Source organism: Penicillium hordei (assembly GCF_028827395.1).
Source record: "Penicillium hordei strain IBT 12815 chromosome Unknown utg000001l_segment0_segment0, whole genome shotgun sequence".
In the NCBI taxonomy this organism is placed as follows: domain Eukaryota; kingdom Fungi; phylum Ascomycota; class Eurotiomycetes; order Eurotiales; family Aspergillaceae; genus Penicillium; species Penicillium hordei.
In genome coordinates this window covers 3,435,339-3,455,842 of record NW_026623142.1, presented here as the reverse complement: position 1 = coordinate 3,455,842, position 20,504 = coordinate 3,435,339, and the positions used below count along the sequence as shown (strand labels likewise).

The 20,504-nt window shown below is 50.1% G+C and overlaps 8 protein-coding genes across 8 annotated transcripts; 3 read left to right on the top strand and 5 right to left on the bottom strand.

The window, feature by feature from the left end:
- Positions 1-623: 623 nt before the first annotated feature.
- pacC (putative C2H2 transcription factor PacC) lies at positions 624-2,596 on the top strand (the record flags this gene model as incomplete). Its single annotated transcript, XM_056892370.1, has 2 exons — positions 624-845; positions 902-2,596. 2 exons carry the CDS (start codon positions 624-626, stop codon positions 2,594-2,596), a joined length of 1,917 nt encoding a protein of 638 aa, XP_056757365.1.
- A 1,460-nt stretch (positions 2,597-4,056) lies between these two features.
- On the top strand, positions 4,057-6,413 carry N7537_001311 (putative forkhead transcription factor Fkh1/2; the record flags this gene model as incomplete). The annotated part of the gene is made up of 3 exons (XM_056892369.1): positions 4,057-4,213; positions 4,299-6,277; positions 6,347-6,413. The coding sequence occupies exons 1-3, from the start codon at positions 4,100-4,102 to the stop codon at positions 6,411-6,413; spliced, it is 2,160 nt and encodes a 719-aa protein (XP_056757364.1). The 5' UTR covers positions 4,057-4,099.
- Positions 6,414-6,863: 450 nt separating this feature from the next.
- N7537_001310 (putative transcription regulator PAB1642) lies at positions 6,864-7,970 on the bottom strand (the record flags this gene model as incomplete). The annotated part of the gene is made up of 1 exon (XM_056892368.1): positions 6,864-7,970. One exon carries the CDS (start codon positions 7,968-7,970, stop codon positions 6,864-6,866), a length of 1,107 nt encoding a protein of 368 aa, XP_056757363.1.
- Positions 7,971-8,452: 482 nt separating this feature from the next.
- Positions 8,453-10,472, bottom strand: N7537_001309 (uncharacterized protein; the record flags this gene model as incomplete). The annotated part of the gene is made up of 2 exons (XM_056892367.1): positions 8,453-9,863; positions 9,919-10,472. 2 exons carry the CDS (start codon positions 10,470-10,472, stop codon positions 8,453-8,455), a joined length of 1,965 nt encoding a protein of 654 aa, XP_056757362.1.
- A 1,578-nt stretch (positions 10,473-12,050) lies between these two features.
- Positions 12,051-12,647, bottom strand: N7537_001308 (uncharacterized protein; the record flags this gene model as incomplete). The annotated part of the gene is made up of 1 exon (XM_056892366.1): positions 12,051-12,647. The coding sequence occupies one exon, from the start codon at positions 12,645-12,647 to the stop codon at positions 12,051-12,053; it is 597 nt and encodes a 198-aa protein (XP_056757361.1).
- Positions 12,648-14,699: 2,052 nt separating this feature from the next.
- Positions 14,700-16,801, top strand: N7537_001307 (putative PHD finger domain protein; the record flags this gene model as incomplete). Its single annotated transcript, XM_056892365.1, has 2 exons — positions 14,700-16,601; positions 16,661-16,801. The coding sequence occupies 2 exons, from the start codon at positions 14,700-14,702 to the stop codon at positions 16,799-16,801; spliced, it is 2,043 nt and encodes a 680-aa protein (XP_056757360.1).
- Positions 16,802-17,522: 721 nt separating this feature from the next.
- On the bottom strand, positions 17,523-18,488 carry N7537_001306 (uncharacterized protein; the record flags this gene model as incomplete). Its single annotated transcript, XM_056892364.1, has 1 exon — positions 17,523-18,488. One exon carries the CDS (start codon positions 18,486-18,488, stop codon positions 17,523-17,525), a length of 966 nt encoding a protein of 321 aa, XP_056757359.1.
- A 239-nt stretch (positions 18,489-18,727) lies between these two features.
- N7537_001305 (Gfo/Idh/MocA family protein) lies at positions 18,728-20,241 on the bottom strand (the record flags this gene model as incomplete). Its single annotated transcript, XM_056892363.1, has 5 exons — positions 20,172-20,241; positions 19,960-20,122; positions 19,208-19,906; positions 19,055-19,145; positions 18,728-18,992 (listed from the first exon to the last, which is right to left on the bottom strand). Exons 1-5 carry the CDS (start codon positions 20,193-20,195, stop codon positions 18,728-18,730), a joined length of 1,242 nt encoding a protein of 413 aa, XP_056757358.1. The 5' UTR covers positions 20,196-20,241.
- Between the last annotated feature and the right edge of the window lie 263 nt (positions 20,242-20,504).

The window sequence follows — 20,504 nt, the reverse complement described above, 5'->3', positions numbered from 1 at the left end:
GTTGGTAAATTTTTACCCTTGAATTTACGGTGTGTTTGCACTAAACTGATTTAGGGTAAACGGAAGTATTTAAAACCGCCTATAAGATACATACATAAAGTAGGTTATAGGCCAGTTATGTACGGAGTTTCATATATTAAAACTTTAGGAATTATATTAAAATACATGTATAGTGTATGTTATATATTATTGTATGCTGTAACTTCGTACTTCGTACCGTACTGTACCCTACTGTGCTACGTGTTAGCTGTGGAATGCTCACAGCCCCTCGTTCCTTCCCCCCTTCGGTCCACCAGTCAAAAGCCATGGCGCCAACGCCTCTCGTTTCTTGGGGCCCGCACCGACTCTTGGCCCGGTCTTGGTCTTCTGGTTTCTCTCCTTGTCCTTCCGCCAGGCTTAGCAAAGCGGTATTTTCTGGGCAAAGGCTCGGCTCCTTTTCCTCTTCTTGCGGAGAAACCCCCCCATTTTCTCTCTCACTCTTTCCCCTTTTCCTTCTTGCCCACATTGTATACATATAGGGTATTTCTTCTCTATAATTGTTTGATCTTCTTAGTTTGATCTCTTTTTGATCTCTTTGGTTCTCTAGGCTTTCCGCCACCTCCAGATCAAGTATTCTTGGCATCATGACGGAAAATCATACCCCTTCTACTACGGCGACCTTGCCTGCGCCTGTTTCTGAACCGGCACCGATTCAAGCAACCCCAACTCCATCCGCTTCAGTTACAGCGACTGCCGCCGCCGCCACCGCGGCAGTGAACAGCCCGTCCATGAACGGCGCCGGTGAGCAGTTGCCTTGCCAGTGGGTTGGATGCACTGAGAAGTCTCCTACGGCCGAGTCTCTATATGTAAGATCGATCAATCAATTTCAATCCGAAAAGAGATGCTAATAATGACCGTTTAGGAGCATGTTTGTGAGCGTCACGTTGGGCGCAAAAGCACCAACAACCTCAACCTGACCTGTCAGTGGGGCACTTGCAACACCACAACAGTCAAACGTGACCATATCACCTCCCACATCCGCGTTCATGTACCACTTAAGCCTCACAAGTGCGACTTCTGCGGCAAGGCTTTCAAGCGTCCCCAGGATTTGAAGAAGCATGTCAAGACTCATGCGGACGACTCCGAGATCCGCTCCCCCGAACCCGGCATGAAGCATCCTGATATGATGTTCCCCCAAAACCCTAAGGGTTATGCTGCTGCCACACATTACTTCGAGAGCCCTATTAATGGTATCAATGGCCAATATTCACACGCGCCGCCTCCGCAGTACTACCAACCACACCCCCCACCTCAGGCTCCTAACCCGCACTCCTACGGCAATGTATACTATGCCCTGAGTCAGGGGCAAGAGGGAGGCCACCCCTATGATCGTAAGCGCGGATATGATGCGTTGAACGAGTTTTTTGGCGACCTGAAGCGCCGCCAGTTCGACCCTAATTCCTATGCCGCGGTCGGCCAACGCCTGCTTGGTCTGCAGGCCCTTCAACTTCCCTTCCTCAATGGCCCCGTGCCTGAATATCAGCAAATGCCTGCCTCTGTTGCGGTCGGCGGCGGCGGTGGTTACAGCCCTGCTGGTTCTCAGCCTCCTGGTTACCACCTTCCCCCTATGTCAAATGTTCGTACTAAGAACGATTTGATCAATATCGATCAGTTTCTCGAGCAAATGCAGAACACCATTTACGAAAGCGATGAGAATGTCGCGGCTGCCGGTGTTGCCCAGCCCGGCGCGCATTACGTGCATGGTGGCATGAACTATCGCGCCACCCACTCTCCCCCAACCCAACTCCCGCCAAGCCACGTTACCGCAACCACCTCAACCCCCATGGGAGCTGCTTCGGCCCACTCCCCCTCGGTCGGCACCCCAGCTCTGACCCCGCCTTCCAGCGCACAGTCATACACCTCTAACCGCTCTCCTATCTCCATGCACCACGCTCACCGCGTGTCTCCTCCCCATGAGAGCGGCCCGGGCATGTACCCTCGCTTGCCGTCGGCCACTGTCGCCGACAGCATGTCCGCAGGCTACCCGACCGCCTCAGGTGCCGCACCACCCTCTACTCTGAGTGGCGCGTATGACCACGACGATCGTCGCCGCTACACTGGTGGTACCTTGCAACGCGCCCGGCCGGCCGAGCGTGCTGCCACCGAGGACCGCATGGATATCTCCCAGGATAGCAAGCATGATGGCGAGCGCACTCCCACCAAGGCTGTTCACATCTCCGAGAGCCTGATTGACCCCGCTCTGTCGGGTACTTCGTCTGATCCCGACCAGGAGGCAGTCAAGCGTACTGCGCAAGCGGCCACCGAAGTCGCCGAGCGAGATGTCAATGTTGCCTGGGTTGAGAAGGTCCGTCTGCTCGAGAACCTGCGTCGCTTGGTTTCTGAATTGCTCGAGGCCGGTACTGCTGAATATGGAGTGCAGACCTCCTCGGCTTCTCCTACTCCAGGACTTGATGCCATGGAGGGAGTCGAAACTGCCAGTCGTGCTGCTTCTGAACAGCCAAGAGAAGAGGCCAAGTCTCCAAGTGAGGGAGTCTTTTATCCCACATTACGTGGTGTGGATGAGGATGAGGATGGGGACTCCAAAATGCCCGAGTAAATTCTTCATCTCTTTCTACCTTTGGCCATAGCTTGATTCACGCCCGTGACGACATTTGTTTATCGCCTCTTTTCCCGCTCTACACCCCCTTTTCTACAAGGTCTTTGTTCGTTTAAGGCTGTTTTTATTTTATTCTATTTTTTCAATGGAGAAAGTTTCCATTCCTTTCTGGTACTTTTCAGGTGCTTTCGTCTTAAGTTGTTTCCTGTTTGTATGACTATTAGGGCTCCATGGAACTATTTGAACTATCTAAACTATCTGAACTATCTGAACTATCTGAACTATCTGAACTATCTGAACTTGTTTGTTTACGTAAAGTGTTGTTTGCGTCTTTGACACCTTTCCATCTGTAGAACCTTGGAAGATTGGAAGATCGAATGCGATGTTACCTTCTGTCCTTTAGATCGACATGTCAAACCCAAAAAGGCAAAGCAACATTCCGGGCTAAACCAGATCCGGGGAGTGACGCAAACGGGCAGATCTTATTTTTTGATCAAATCTGGGGATTTGTGTACAAAGTATGCGCATGCATGTAGTAGATAAATCAAACTTAAGATAAGTGTTATACATGGCTATATACATATTAAGAACAATAAAGATAAAAGAAATACATACGTAGGACATAGCTACATGTACTCCGTAATGATAGAAACAATCAACAGCGAACATCTGCATCTGGATATGTTGGAGTTCCACTCTCTGCACTCGGAAGCATCCCCAATCCCACTCTGAGCACGTGCTGGTATTGGTATTTCACTCCTGCCTCCGCCTATCAGTGAACTTTCCCTGTATGTATACGCCGTTATGACCAACTCCACCACTCTGTTTACGGTCACATCCCAATCGCACTTCATTTTCATTTTTTTTTCTTACTTGTACACTTTGTTTTCTCTTCTATTTGTCTTTCCTATATTCTCTCTCTCTCCCCCTTTCTCTTCTTTATCCTCTTCTATATTTTCCTTTTTTGTTGTGTTATATACACGTTCTCCACGCGACAAGGCGGTCACCCCCCCCCCAAACAGACGCCATTGCGCGTGTCGATCGGCCTAGGGATTATCGATAATAACATCCAGCCACACAATATCAACCTTTCGATTGGGGGAGTTTTTGTTAAAAAAAAAGATATCCAGCCTTTTAGTCTTGCTTACAGACCAAGGCTCTTTTTTGTTTCTTTTTTCTATTCCTTTCTTCCGTGGTGGCAAACCCATGCTCTGACGTTCTTCGTTCTCTGGTTCTACCATCTGAACGGTCTTCCGATTCTGGGGGCGCTGAAATCCGAATCCAACCCTGGAAGAGCTGACTATTATTATTTTTTTGAAAAAAAAATCTGTGTTTTTGCCATCGGCTTTCATATTTCCTCTCTAGTGCCCCGCGTTTGTTTGTGGAGTACTTCGACTCGGACTTGATTGCCTACGCAACCGGAAGAAAAAAAAATACTCATTTACGAACCGACTTCGCCAATACATCATACCGGAAAGAAGGAAGAGCGAATACCATAAAGATATGCCGCTCACAAACCGCCGCCGCGCGCGGCGCAAGGAAATTCAACTGCAAGAAACGTCCGATGCAGAGGCTCCGGACTCATCGCCTAGCCGGCCATCCGCAAAGAAGCGCAAGGTGAGTTAAAACAACAGAGCGTTTATTCTGAAACCAAATATATCCCTGCGCAAACAGGAGCTAAGACACGTTTTCATCTGATTAGGTTGACCGCCGCACCTCCCCTCCCCCGAACGTCAAACATGAGTCCGGCGACGAAGCCGAAGACTCAGCGGGCGAACACGAACCCGCCACCAATCAAGACCTGGTCGATTTAGTTATCTCATACTTGAACACACCACGCGAGGAATTGCGCGTCTCGCGCGACCACTCCAACACCAAGACCGAGAATACCCAGCGCATCCAGGCTTATGCTAAGATCGCCGGCCGCAACTGGACCTATTACGTCAAAACCCTACATGTCAATATCGGCCGTGAACCGGACCGCGAACAACGGGCCGTCGAACAGTCCAGCCCCGTTACAATTGCGGCTCGTGCGCTGCCAGATGTTCATGTCGACTTGGGCCCCAGCAAATTCGTGTCGAGACTACATGCCGAGATCTTTTATGATGGCGAGGAGACACCTGCTTGGCACATCCGTGTCAATGGCCGGAATGGTGTGCGCTTGAACAATGGTATAATAAAGCGCGGCACCGATGCGATTCTTTCATGTGGCGACATCATCGAGGTGGCCAATACACAAATGATGTTCGTTACGCCCGGTGACGAGGCCAATATTCAGCCCAGCTTTATCGAGCGCGCCCAGCGCATTGCGAGCGGACAGGAGCCCGATCCGGCTTTGGTTTCCTGGGATGCTTCGCAGCATGCCCATCCTCAGCAATCCCAGAACGACGAGGCTGCGCCACCATCTTCGTCTGGTGGGCCGTCGTTGGCGCCTGCTCCGAAGTTCCTCAAGCGCCAGGTGACGCCCCCGCCGCGGTCGCCTGATACCGCTGGCCAGCGGACGGCTAAACAGTCCCCGCTTTACAACCGAGGCATGATGATGGAGAGCACGGAGGAGATCGATTACAGCAAGGATGCCTCCAAGGACCTCAAGCCGCCGTACAGCTATGCGACTCTCATTGCTCAGGCTATTTTCTCCAGCGAGGAGGAGAAGCTCACGTTGAACAGCATCTACAATTGGATCATGGATAAATACGCTTTCTATCGACACTCCCAAAGTGGCTGGCAGAACTCTATTCGCCACAATCTCTCGCTAAACAAGGCGTTCCAGAAAGTTCCCCGTCGGACCGACGAGCCGGGCAAGGGTATGAAGTGGCAGATCGCAGTGGAATATCGGGAAGAGTACCGGAAGAAGCAAACACGCAAGGGCGGCACGCAGTCATCTGCCCCGTCCTCGCCGGCGACGAAAGAGCCCCCGTCATCAGCACGCGGGACCAACGTTAGTAAACTCGACACCTCGTTCTCAACAAGCGCGAAAAAGTCACCACCCGTTTCATCCCCGGGCTTCAGCTCATTCCCCGTAGCTCCGGTGGAAGCATACACACCAGAGCGTGGTTCCCGACTGGGTCGAGGCCTCGGCTCCGACCACCCACTACGACACATGAACCCACGCGACTACGACGAACCCTCGCCGCTCCCAGCGCGCTCGCACAACCCCAATTCTAGCATCTCCACTCAGGTGCAAAACAGCAGCAACAATCTTGCCCGCGCGTACGGAATGTCCGACAACGTAGCCGGATCCCCGCCAGTTCTCTCCTCGTCCTACTACAACGAAGAACCCTCTTCAATGATCACACCCGCCCCACAACGCCAACAACCCCGTCTCCCACCCCCAAGCACAGCGCAGATTCCGTCGAAGTTCATGCCCATGAGCTCGCCCGCGCAGTTCTGGAAGTTCGCTGATATCGGGAGTACCCCTGCCCGTCCGCCGCCGGACATGAGTCCCTTGAAGGGCGAGGTCGAGGACCGCATTATCGGCGGGTTCCCGAGTAGTTCTCCCCCGCCGCCGAATCTCGTTAGTCCCAGCAAACCTGGGACGTCGAATGGGCTTGGCTCGAGTCGGACTCTGCCACCGCTCCAGTCGGATTCGGGGGATATGGGACCTAGTGGGAAATCTCATGCGAGAAATGAAGAGCGGGACGAGGAGGAAGATGATAATGGGTCGGGGTTTGATCTTGCTAGGTACGTTTCGTTTGCTACACTGTTTTTTTTTTGATCCAATTGGCGCGCAGGAACTAACATTATTTTTAGGGGGTTTGAACCTATTGGCTCATACCATCGACAACTAGGTAACGCTGCCCGTGCGGCTGCTACTTAATGTTGACTCCGATGGTTGGTGCAGACTGTCTATCTTGTGATGTACAACATGTCCGCTTTACAGACTGTCCATGTGTTTTACTATTTGCTTCATGCTTCATGCTTCCGCATTACGAATGGTGTTGGTCGGTTTGGTCATTTTCATTGTTTTTGAAGGTTTGCTCGATGACATTGTCATTATTTTGGGAACAGAGATCAGGGATCGGAGTTTGATTTGATATTACTCTCGGGGAGGATTGTGGATGGCGTTTGTTTTTGTCTGCTTTCTTGCTTTTACTAGTCATCCCGTTCTAGGCGGCCTTGTATGTATGGGCTTCGGGTCAGATGTATGATATCGTACAATATTTTTCCACTACAAAGAATATGCATGGTATGCACAGTAGACCGTAGCGACATTTAAAAGTTAATCTAGAGTTAATCTAGAGTTGATCTAGAGTTGATCAGATAACCATCATTCAGCAACCGACGGCCAAAAATTCTCCTCCAACCAAACAATCTGCCTCCACCACTCCAAACACCTTCCCCGCGTAATCTCCAACTCCTCCGCCCCCTTAATCTGCCCCGCCATCTCATCAACAACATCCCCAATCCGATCAACAAACCCTTCAAACTCAACACTCGCCCAATTCTCAATAAACTTCTCCCTCAACGCACCCCCGTCAGCATCCTTCTTATAATCCCTCTCCCCATCCTCCCGCATACACCCTGCCGCAAACCTCCAAGACTTCAAATAACAAACCTCCGTAGCCCACAACACCGCCAACCCCTCCAAAATAGAAACCCCACTACTCCCAGCAGACATAAACATATCAATATAAGCCCTAGTCGTCCGATTCGCACAGAAGAAAATAGTCCCGCACCGCTCCCCACCCTGCACATCAACCTTCCCCCCAACATCCCCACCCACAGCAGGCTCCACGCCCCGTCCAGTCTCATTGAACTGCGGTCCAGGCGCACAAACCTCGCCCCCGGACGGCATCTGACACTCCCCCTGACTCAAACACAGACCGTGGCCAGGCGCGCTGGGTTTCTCATCAGTGGACGCAAGACACGCGCCGCCAGTGCCATTCCCATTCCCATTCCCTAGCAGCCCTTCGCCCTCGCCGCCCGTGAAACCGGGACAACTTCCGGAGCCGGTGGTGGAGATTCCAACGGAGGTAGTGATATCCGAGCCCAGCCCGCAGGATGTGAGTGTGCAGCTACCTTCTTCAGCGGAGATAGCGGTTAGGTCGAGGCCGTAGTCATTTGCAGTTTTTTCGAAGAAGGCGAGTTCTGTGCGGATGTTGACGAGGGCGTCGATGAGGACGGTTACGGCGTTTTGTTCTGGGCCTGCTGATGTTGGGTTTTGGGCTGGGAGGCGGATTTTTGAGAGGAGGAGGCCGATGAAGCGTATGTAGGATTGGGCGTAGAGTCGGTCTTGCGAGAGCCATTGGCTTAGTTGGGATTTTGGGAGGGTGCCGCGGCCGGCGGAGGAGAGGAAGGGGTGGGTTGTTGCGCGCTTCAGCGCATTGGGGGTACTTGATAGCAGGTAGGCGGTTAGGGGGCCTCGACTTGTCATTTTGTTTGGGTCTTTTGAGGTAGTTGTTTGAGGTTGTTGGTGTTGGAAGGGGGGGGGGGGGGGAGATCGGAGATTAAAATTGCGGGACAGGGCGATAGTGGGATGAACATGATAAACTATGTCGTCAGTGAGACATAAACATCCAGGGTATGTCAATTCCATAGTCACTTCTCACAGTCGCATGTATACATTACTTAGAACGAGAAAAGATCCAATATTAATTTAGCGGAGGTTTCATTCAGCTCAGATTGTAGAAAGCTAGAACTAGCATACACGTTCCCCTTGTTTTTTTTTTAAAGAATTTTCTCACATTTTGATCTCACGCATTCTCTGTTCAAATTGACACCTCACTGGACCGATTCATCCTTTCAAGGGCATCCGGCGAGGTATGTTCAAACGATTCTCAAACTGACTTTGCGGTTTCAGTCACTCCGTCACTTCCACTTTCGTGATTTGACAATCGTTGCAGTTGGACGTCAGTCTTAATGACTCCAAACGGGGACTTCGTCAGTGTCGTCGTAAGGTCCTTCACCCATTGCAGCCATGGATTCAAACGTGGCACCGTCGCGCTTATCCTTACGTTCATCCTTGGGATCGACCGTGACCGGGAGCTTATCCTTACGTTCGTCGCTGGACTTAACGTTAAGCTCCTTGTCACCAACTTCAGCGCTTTCGTATCCCCACGGCTTCTCCCCAGCTACTCTCAGCATCAATCGAATAAGAGCGTGCAAGGTGTAGTATGCATCATTTCCGGCATTGTGCAAGTCGGGACTCAAAATATTCAGCAAGCCTAGCAGTGCTTGAAGACCTCGTGGCTGGGTCTCCCCAGTAGCAGCACAGTACAGCTCTGCCACGTCGATCGTCTCATGAATGACCGAAGAGGGTTCGTGTAGATTGACAAAAATCTGGCTTTTCGCTCTCTGGAGTTGCATGATGTCACCATGGAGGTCGAGACCAACCAAGATCACAGTGCGCTTCCGATTCTTGTGTGAGGCGATCTTATTTTCTCCCTTAGACTGAACCTGGTATGCGGGGATCTTTTCTTCCTTCGGGGGAACCATGTATGGGGGATAAAATGCAGTGTCCACAACGTTTGGAATTTGGGCGTGTGGAATTAGCTCACTCTCGCCGAATCGGAAGCTACCAGGACATCCAGAAGTGTGAGTGTTGTTGACCCAGTTTCGGTACTCCTTCACACGCAGGTGGCGGGATCGAATTAGTTTCAACCACTTCTCTCCATAATCACCAGGAGCCACACCATCCAAGTCCAACATATCCAGGGTAGAAATTCCGACCTCAGTCAGGGAGCCCATAGCGCCGTAACGGTCCATCCACTCGAGATCAATGCTGATGAAAATGGGGGCATTTTGAAAGGCCCAATTGACAGGTTGCAAAGCATCAATCGCTTGGATCTGACCATTGGCAAACGACGGCTGTGGAACATTCGGCTGCAATGCAGGACGCAGCCCAAAGTAGGCTTGCACACGACCTAGGCACTCCTGCCACTTCTTCATTCGGGCATCTCGGGCCGCCTGCTTGTGGGTGTTCTTCTTGGTCTTGACTGTGGCGATGGACTGCTTGATTTTCTTTTCAAATTCCTCGAAAACATGAGGCTCAACCAGCTGTACCCAGGGTCCCCAGTTCTCCAAAGGCGAGGGAACCTTACTCTCCAACTTCATCTTCCGATCACGAGTGCTGCTGCGGCCAAGGTACACAGGTGCCGGCAGTTTTTCATTGTCGATTTGAATAACGAGGCCTTCTTTGCCAACGCCCGTGAGAGTCAAATTGAGGTCCAGGGCCGAATTGATTTCATCGAGCAGTGCTTGAGCTTGGAAAGTGGGAATCAAAAGAAACGTGGTTTGGGAGATAAACCGTGGAACAGACAGAGAATACCTGGGTGAGTATTAGCGACGATATACTTTGCTAATTAATTTTAGAATTAACACACAGGTCCCAAGTTCGGTTCCAGAACTTATCGCCCTCATAAAACCGCTCATTAACTTTCTTGGCATTCTCTCCATGGAGGTATCTGAAAGGGAAGCGGGCCATTGCGACGGCCGGAGTGAACGACTTGGAAACTGGGATCGCAGTGACCAGCTCCTCGTCGGAATCCGTGTCAAAAATATCGCCGTCACCACGCTCATATTTGAGCAAGCCAGAGAGATCAAGGCGCATCTTCGGAGTATGGCGGTGGCGGCCATCCTGCTTGATCTGAGTCAAAAGCTTGTCTTCCGGCTCAGGTAGCTGTCCAACCACATGGGTACGAATGTACGACAAAGGGAATTGACCACCTGCGGGGTACTTCATGCCATCTTCCGGCTTAAAATCAACTGGGAGAGCGTAGTCACTTACGCCTTGATCAGCTTTGTCGGACTCGGCAGGGTCGGCTCCATCCGCAGCTGGGGCAGGTCGGGCGGCTTGGGCCTGGTTCAACTCGGTATTCAGATCTTTGAGACCCGGGTCTCCTTCGAGGAGCATCCTCAGACGCTCGCGAACATCCATTTTGAAACCTCGAGATAAAGCTTCAGTGAAATCTAGAGGTGTGAGATGAAGAGCAGACGCAGAGGAAGTGAGACAGATAAAAAGAATATAAACAAACGCGGGTGGACGCGCACGCTGAGCCTTTGGGATTAGAATTGCTCAATTAAGAAGGAACGGTTGGTTAAGGAAGGAGCGATGGGAATAGGGAAAGAACGATGTACACTGGGAAAGTAGTAGGAAAATCCGTGTGGTTCCTTAACAAGGAAACTACCTACATGTAGTTACTATCATGAGGTGAGTATGTACATGTATGTATACATAGCTTGTAGTGAAGTACATTAAAGAGCTCAATATGTTCCTCTTATTGTTCGTTTCGTTCTCTTTCTTCATGCAGGTGATATTGTCTGATAGTTGACAAGGGTATCAGTATGGAATAGCTTCATTGATCGGTAGCTTTTCTGGCTTTCTCTGATAGAGAAATAAATAGCACCTTAGTTTGGCTTTGAAAAGTCAGCGAAATTGAAACGACTTTTAAATAAAAAAACCGAGGCTGAGTATAGATACGTACAAATCGACTATCGAACGTAAAACCACAAATGCAGTACCTAAACCATGGATAGTACTATATAAAGGATTGGGACAAAGAAATTATTCGTCACACCGAGGTTCTTGTAAAGTCAAGCTGCTCATACTACTCACTGAATACACGACAATTTATGAGGTGGACAGATATATTTTTGATTTACAAATTTATAGCCCGAAATCGCTGTAGTAGCGCCCTATTTCTGAGACTCTAACTTTCTCGCCTATAGCAAACTTTTATATTTCTATACAAGCTTCAGAATCGACTGGTTTTCACCTGAAGGGAAAGGGCTGGAGTCGCCTACTCTTGGAGACCTTCAGAGAGGTGGAGCTTCTTAGAGATACCCGTGAGGATCTAGTTAGTGACCTTAGAAGCTAACGTATTTCCCGGGCTGCGAACGGGCATGACGGCCAATGTCCCAGTGCACTTTTTGACCTAGTTGATACCTGAATGATGCCTGATTCTAGACCGCTCTATACAATGTATTGTAAATGAAGCTATCCATGGATGTTTGCTCTATCCTAGCTCGACCAATGAGAGGGTACCAGGTTTCAAAGTATCGCGTTTCAATGAAACTGAAGCTATTCCTACCATCATTTTCATCACTTTCATAATATCCGTCATCGTCATCGCCCCGAAGCTATTCCCATCTCCGACCATCGTCGTGATACACAAAATGCCAGCCTATATCGACCTAGTGATAAAGGTGAAGAGTGGAGGAGAGAAGAAACGTATTCATCGCCAGGTGCGGGGGGTGCATGATATTTTGTATAGTGGGAATAACTTCGTTTTAACTGAGGCACTTTGAGTATGTTGCTTAACAAGACACCTGTTATTGTGATTCAGATATTTTAATTTCTGCTTGTTTAAAATATGGCACGAATAAGGCATTTTCAGGCATCAACTAGGTCAAAAAGTGCATTGGGACATTGGCCGTTATGTCCCTTCGCAACTAGATTGTATTGGAACTTGTTTACTATGTTCAATTTGAATTGATCACATATAATTGAAAAGCTTCAATATTGCGGATCCGAGGCATTGTACTCCCAGTTCTTATCGTAAATCCCCATATTTTCGAATTCTCCCCCAGGAACATTAGGTCGTTCGAAAGAAGGCTCAAATGCATCCCTTTGGGTTCCAATTCTCCATGGAATGTCCAGCGGCGTTCGTTCAAAGAATGGATTTTGTCCCTCTCCATAGAGATATTCTTGCACCTGCTTTTCAAGCCAAACTGCACGGCCAATCTGTGGATTCTGCAGCTTCAGCCCAATCGAAATAGCTGGTTGCGAGCGCCCATCTCTGACCGCCCATAGTGTATTTTCGCGTATCATTGTGCGCATCTCTTTAAGCAAACCATGCCAATCTCCACCTTCATCGAGGAACTTCAGCATGCTCAGCTTGATAAACCGGATGGATTTTGGTAATGCACAAAGGAACGATATGACATCGGACTGTGTCACTAAGAAGCGCGATAATTCAAAACAGCGTGGTTTCGGCCATTTATCCACTGTAATAAAGCTTTGTAAAGAAATGAGACGCTCGGGTGATCCAGCGCTATATTCGTCATCATAGGGATTGTTGATGATTGTAGTATGTAAGCTGAAAGCTTCCATATCCTTTGCCTCACCTAATACAGGGCGAAGTCGTCCGTTCAAATATGATCGCCAGCACGCATCGAGTTGATCATTACTCTCTCCGCCTATCAGAAAGGTGGTAGCTAGATGACGGAAACCCGGATTTTTAGTACTATCGCAAAGTTGTCGTGCTCCTCGCAGGGCTGATCAAAGATCGTACAACTGAGTCCAGTCGGCAGATGATTGGGAGACATAACCAGCTCGGAAACTGAGTTCGGTTCATTCGCTAGTATGCGCAGTACAGAAATAAAGCCGCGGTACCTTTCTCTAAGTTTGGGATACTCTTTCCAATGGTATGCAACGGGTGGTTCAGCCGGGCCATTCAACCATCCCCGTGCAATAGGGTAATTGAAACCCTTTGGAAAAACGCGAATCATAGGCGTAGGATAGAGCGGAGTAAAGAGATGGCCGTGGGCCGAAGGCGTGATAGTGACTCTCTTAAGAGCAGGGAACTGTTTGACGCCGTACGAATTCTTAAATTGTACACATGAGAGGCGGAGATTCTTGATGTCGGAGTTGGATAGATAAGATGATATGCATCCCCATAGCTCGAAAGGGAGGGCAGGGAGAGTGGCGTAAGCCATGAAGTGATTGAGGATCGCGGGAGTAAGCCACTCCCTCCGCCCCTCCGCCCCTCCCCTCCAGCTTCGGTCGATCCCAGTCCTAGGGCCCCACTTTTCATTTCTTTGGCTACATTATACTTAGCGATTAGTATATAAGACGAAACAATAGATCGCAGGTCAGCGTACTATATTCTTTGGGCGCATTCCCACAGCACGACGCACAAAAGAGAGACAGACAATTCAATGATATAGTGTATCAAAATGGTTAAGAGGAGAGAGAGAGAGAGAGAGAGAGAGAGAGAGAGAGAGAGAGAGAGAGATAGATAGGTCGGGGTTAACTTTCATGATGAAAGTTTCATTAGTAGTTGTTACTTGTTCGGTTGTATCGTATGGGCAATCTATTTTCATACAGTATTGACCAAAAAGCGTCTGAAAACCCTCGTTCCACTTGAATTTCCACTGGACATAGCATGACACTCTCTATAGACATTAGAACTGGTAGCAAAGGCCCAATGGGCCACCTGGCTATTAAAGCCTCTCATACATTGATTCATGGCCATCGAGGCCTAATGTAAGGGGTTCAATATCCATATTTGCCAGTGATCAAATATCACATGTCCGACGGCAGTAAGCCTGAGGCGACTGCCTACTGTTCTAGAGCTTATGCTAAATGGCCATGGTTAGAATGCGGTGGTGTAAGAGACAGGGCTGAGATCGAGTAATTGTGAGCACCAGTCATGGAGCCAGCCGGTCCCTTTGTCCATCAACTGGCGACCGCCCCGGCTTACTAACCTGACAGGCCAGTAAACATTCCGCTACAGTGCATATTCGATCAAGATCCGGGTCTTATGGGCCGAACCTCGGGTCGGTGACCTATTGGGCATTGAACTCATCCCAATTCAATAGAATTAAATCAGTGCAAGTCGGTCATGAATTGAGCATTGGAACAACCCAGTCTGAATCGCGAGAGGCGCAGCTTTCTATAATTATAGCCAAGCGCGATCAATTATGTGAGAATAATCGTGAGGCCTCCGGTGAAATAGCCATGCCGGTTCGGCAACTTGGTTTTTCTCTTCTTCTTTCTTTTTATTCCTACCCGAATAAATTTCTATTTAATTATAAAAATCCTGAATATCTATTGTATTCAGTACCTCTATCAAAGAATTACCCCAGTGGCCATGTAGTATTCGTTATATACGGGCTCCGAGTTGGGTTACAGAATGTATATATTCACGTGACCTGGAGCTCCCCAGATCGTTTCGGAATAACTATCATCCGCTGTTTTTGGACCTCGTGCAGGAAGGCACCCAGCTCCATCTGTTATCTGACACCTAGGCCCCTCGATGTCCTCATTTATTATCCCAGAATCGCAGTGAATTTGGCAAATCTCAACATCGATTGCAGTTTCAAGGCGCAAACCCCCCTTCAACCTATCAAGATCCAAGATCCACCACTATCGCGCTAGGACATGCCCATGACCGACGACACAGACGATAGCGGAGGGGTTATCCTAGATGGCCCCTTCGACCCTGACGCGCAGGCTACGGTAACAGACTTTATCGACTACACCGAATACCTCCCCGCAGACTTAATCCGTTCCTTGACCCTCATACGCGGCCTCGATGACCGATACCTCGACTCGGCGCAAGCGGTACACCAGCTCACTCAGATCTACGGTCAGCTCCCAGACCTTCCTTCCGAAAACCGACCAGGCGCAATTGCCCTGCGCAAAGATATATCTTCTCAAGTCGATCGTGCCATCAATGCGCGTGAGTCAGCATATGCCGAGGCCTGTCGTCTTTACGATGTTGTAGATCGCCACTTCGACCGATTAGGTTGCATCCGCCAGAAACTCGAAGCACTGCCGAAACCTGCCTCAGAAGAACCATCACCTCCACCCGAACCTACACCGAAGCGTGCGCGCGGAGGCAAGAAGACTAACAAGGATGCCACGACGCGTATCACCCTTCGATTAGATAACAATCGCAATCGAAGAGATAAAAACCGGAGACGTATGCTAGGTGCCGATGGGGCTTTTGATCCAGACTCCCCGCTTGCCAGTACGGAGCAATCGGATTTGGAGAGCGAACTCATTAAATCTGCCCCCAAGCCCGCTCGACCCCCAAAGAAGGAGAAAGTACGCCGCCTGAGCTTGGGTAACGGACCGTCAACAGCCCAGGCCCTTGCACAGTTGAAACCGCCGCCAGCTGACGCGAAATTGGGCAGCGAGGACCTGCCATGGCTGCGGTTGACCGAATGGGAGATGACCAGACTGCGGAAGAAGATGAAAAAGAATGCTGTGTGGCAGCCAAGTGAAGTAATGATTCACCGTGAGCTAGCCCTGGCAAATCGCGGTTGGGAAGCATACCGTGCAGCGAAGGTCCTGGCAGAAGAGACGGGTGGGGAGTTCATTGACTGTGATAATATCGAAGAAACCCGGCGTGGGGAGGCCGCCAAAGATTTGGAGGAGACGAAGCTGAGCAATCGCGGAATGAAACTCAACGAAGCAAAGAAGTTGAAACGCGAACAGTTGGCCCGTGAACAGGCATTGATGGAAGGCGAAGGTGGTGTCTTGCCCAGGCCTTTAACAAGCCCCGCCCAAGCACCCCCAGCCGCAAATCGATCATCACGAAAAAGAAAACGGGAAGAGGTTATCCTCGAAGCAACAGAACTTGCTCCCGAGCCTCCCAAACCTACGCCAGTTGCTACCCCGGTCGCACCACCCGCCCCTGCCCCTGCCCCTGCGCCCTCTTCCAGGACTGGCCCGTCTCGGCGCAGATCCAGCAGAGGAGCCGTTCCAGCCGCCGAAACTAACGACCTCACCCCCCGGATCAAAACCAACGTGTCCCCTGCAATTGAAGCCAACCTCTCCCCTCCTCTCCCTAGCCCCACAGGCTCCGGGCCATCCAACCCATCCCTTGTCCAACCTGTTGTCACTACACCCACCCCGCCCGTCACTCGGCCTTCCTCGCGGCGCTCTATAGCCGCTGCCTCGATCGAAGGAGGGAACCTCAATACCATTCCAGCAGCAATAGCAGCAAGTGGACGCGACCGCCGTATTAAAAGCGCAACACCTGCGCACAAAACCCCCATCCGCGAGTCGTCACACGCGCCAAGTGTTCCCGGCCCGGCCCGCCGACGCAAGCGTCCAGCACCAGGTCCCATTTCCAGTGGTCAAGATGGCGGCGCAGCGGTAAGCTACGGACGCCGCAAAGCCAAGCCCGGAAAGAAGCGCCTCAGCATCCGCGACTCCCAGGATGTCCGTGTAGATGAAGACGGCGTCCTCGAGCAGATCGACGCCAATGAGCCCCGATACTGTCTCTGTGGAGATGTTAGTTTTGGGACGATGATCTGCTGCGAGAATCAGGATGTTAGTTATCCTCATTATGACATATTCTAGCAGAATGCTAATATTTTGATTTGTTACAGTGTGACCGTGAATGGTTCCATCTCAACTGCGTGGGTCTGACCGAAGTCCCCTCTCGCACGGCCAAGTGGTACTGTCCCCAGTGCCGTGTCAAGCTACACAAGGGTGAAGATGGGATTATCAAGGGGAGCTCGCGACGTTAATTGGATTTGAATGATGTTTCTTGCATGATACCACGAGATGCGTTTGTTGCTATTTTGTTGTTTTCCTATCTGTGTACGGAGTACTGCCATACGGCTTCTGGTTTTCCAACCTTTTCTTTCTTTCTACCAAATAATCATATATTCATCAACCTTGGAAGCATTATTGTGATATGTGTGAGGTTACAGCAGCCGACCTTGGTACGCGGTTCCGGGGCCAAATGCGGGAAATGAGCTTCCCCATATGTCTTGACTGGGCTCACAGCTATATCGCGATATAAACTCGCAGTTGTGGATCAACTCCCAAAGTATACTTTCAGCACACTTACTATCGACATGAGTCACCAAGCACATGCCAAAATCTCCTTGGATAAACGATGATGAACTGATCGTCGTTAAAAGACGACATCGAGCTCGCAGCCCATTTTACGATCCGTTCTGGGACCGAGACTTCGAAGTCGAGAGCATCCTGAGGCGCAGATCTTGCTTGAACAAATCAAGGCCCATGAGACGCACTATAATTGCCTCAACCAGCTCGTCTGAAACTTGAATTTTGGATCAAAGGAATACCTGAAAATATGCTCTCATCTCGCTTGCATAAAGAGGTCATTATGGGTGGCTTTCGCAAATATATCAAAAATTAAAACCGAAATGTAGAAGAAGCGCCCAAGGGAGGTTAAGAAATATACACAATACATGGCTGTGTCTGCTTCTGACATAAAAACTACCCCTTTGGTCTAGACAAGTTATAATGTAACACCCCATCACCGCGCTCCTCTAAAGTCTCTTCCATAGTAGATAGTTCATTATACCCCTTATCCAGCCGCGATGATTTCGAATATCGACTGGTGTCCGGCAACTCTTGATATTTATCAGACCCAGGCTGCGGATGATAAAAGTCCGCCGGTAATTCCACAGCAAAGCTTTTACGGTGTTCCTGTCCATATTGCGACGGAGGGGCATACCCCGAAGCCACCGACCCGAACTGCACCGAATCCGTCGGCGATGTGGGCACACGAGACGATGACGACCTGGACATTTGATCCGACTGTCTCCGCGATGAATACAACGGCTCCCTGATAATCCTGCTCGATCGATCGGCCGGATTATACGTCGTCAATTTCCCATCCTCCATCATAGCCTGCAAGACACCCGCATCAAGAAGCTCAGCTTTCTTAATCAGACGATCTACCAGCACCTTCGAAGCAGCTTTTAACTGACTCTTGACGAAGGAAATTAACGTGCGGTTGCATTCGATCTCGATGTCTTCGCGCAGGTATAGTCCCGTTTTCGGGGCGCCGTCTGCGCGCCCGTCGCGCGGTTCAGGGGCTTCATCGTGTTGGTTGCCTGCAATGCGCCATTTGCTTCGGATGTCGATTCCCATCGGCGCGTACATGTGTGTTTCTAGACCCCATGCGACGTCGTGGAAACAGCCTTTGAAGCTGATCTTGCCTGACCCCATCTTGCCTAGCCCAGGGACGTATTGCACTCGTTCGCTTATCTCGTACCATGTTGAGTAGTACTCGTCGGCGACAGCATCCCGTGGAGCCTTGATGGGTTGATGTGAGAGGACGAGTGGGTTTAGTGTGATTATTTCGCTGTGGCTGTGTAGGATGTCGAGGGCTAGTTGGCGGGGCACAGATGGGGGTATAGGGGTGATATTGGTATAAACATCTTTTCGGCGCATCATTTTGAATGATTTAATTTGATAAATATCAACAGGCGCGAAGGGGGGAATGTAAGTCTGAAAGTACAAGGCTGAATTGAAGTTGCGCTTGTATTTCATCTGCTTACTATTTTTAAGTTGCGCTAGACCTTACACATGACAATATGGCTTGGGCTATGGCTTGGGCATAAATAAATTATATAGAAACCATTTGAGAACAATACACTTCTGATTGGTATAATATAAGTTCATTTACATAGTCTCTACTTCAGTTCCCACTTGTCGCCCTCGGAGACAATCTCCACAGGCCGCCTCTCATCCAGCGACTTGCGTCCGGCATCGAGAATTGCCGTTGTGGCGATCGTGTTGCGCAGAGTGGGCAGCGGGCGGGCATCCAACTGGTCGAGGGTAACACGGCCCTCGTTCACAGCTGTGACGGCATCGATGAACTTCTCGAAGCTGATATAGCCGTATCCAGTCTGTCCGCTAAAGTTTCCTTCTTCATCAGGAGCGTAGCGCATATAGAATCTAGTATATCGGAGTCAGCATGGAGCCATGGTGCGGCATTATCTTGGGAATAGGGTTCTTACGGGTTGAAATGAATGAGACCCTGCTCATCGCCGGTCACTTCATAGCCACGCTTGGCCTGGTTAACGCGGATCTCGCCGTTGGCAGCCATATCTATTTGAATGTGTTAGAAGAGACATGTTTATAAAATATTGTCGGAGAATGGAATAACATACAGTGGAAGTATTGGTTGGAGTGAACACCAGCATTTTGAGGTGCCGTCCAGCTAGCAGTATAGACACCAGTGGCAATCTTCGCCGGGTTATCACGGCGGCGCCACTCAACGAGGAGGGTGATGGTGTCCTCGGTCTCGGGGACACATCCAAGCGCAGCAGCAGTACCCTGGGATGCAGTTGCTGTGACCCGCACAGGCTTATATTCTGGGACCATGCTCTCGCAGACATCGATGTGGTGAGAGTTTAGGTAGTAAGAAATATCGGAATCACGACCAGCCCAGGCCTTGAATGTCTCGAGCTGACTCTTAGGCTGGCTCATGTAGCTATAGAAGTAGTTGAAGTCACCAAGGGACTTGGCCTTGGCCCGCGCATCAGAGTATGCAGGGTCAAAGCGCTTGTGGTGCTCAACGAAGACGAAGACGCCGTGCTTCCGCGCGGCATCGACCAGAGCGAGGTGGTCTCCCAGACGTTGAGTTGCTGGCTTGGTGATAAGCACGTGGTGGCCGCGCTCAATTGCGTACAGCGCAATGGGATAGTGGGTAGAGTCGGGGGTGAAGATGGTGATGGCGGATCCCTTGGGGAGGGCATCAATGGCGGTCTTGTATGCATCAGGGTCGGTCTGGTCGTCCGCGGGGAATGAGGCGAACGAGGTATCGAGGTTGTTGTAGACTTGAGAGATATTACGGTGCAAGTGGTCACCTATTCTCATGGTTAGCTTCTTGTTTGCTTGCTTGTTCTTTCGCTCAACTTACGAATACCAGGGAACTTCTTGCCCGACACTCCCACCATACTCAGGTCGCCCACCTTGCCCCGTCGGCGCAGGTCAAATAGACTGAGGCCTACCACGCCGACCTTCTTGTCTGAGCCAGATGCACCACCACCGACGAAGCCGGTGGTGTATTCGCCAGTGCCGACCTGCGAGTCTGTTAGCTTGGGATCTAGTGCGGGGAATCATTGTCCATACCATCAAAACGCTAGGAGGAGCCATGATGTCTGTTAATTCCGATATGGTGATTGAATTCCGGGGGATTTCTAGGGGAGAAAAGGAAATTTAAGACAATTCACAGAAAGCCGGGGTATTGAATCGCTGGATATAATTCTTCCGGCCTTTGAAATGCCAACTCAATAGCCGTATCTTATCAGCTTTGGGGTTTTGGACGTCATGTGTTTTCTTTTTCGTCGTCCTCATTCTTCTTTTTCAAAAAATAGGGACTGATACGTGTATATACATTATTGCCCTTGCTACTCTGACCTCAATTCCAAATTTACCAAATGCTAGACTCATGTATGGTCTTTT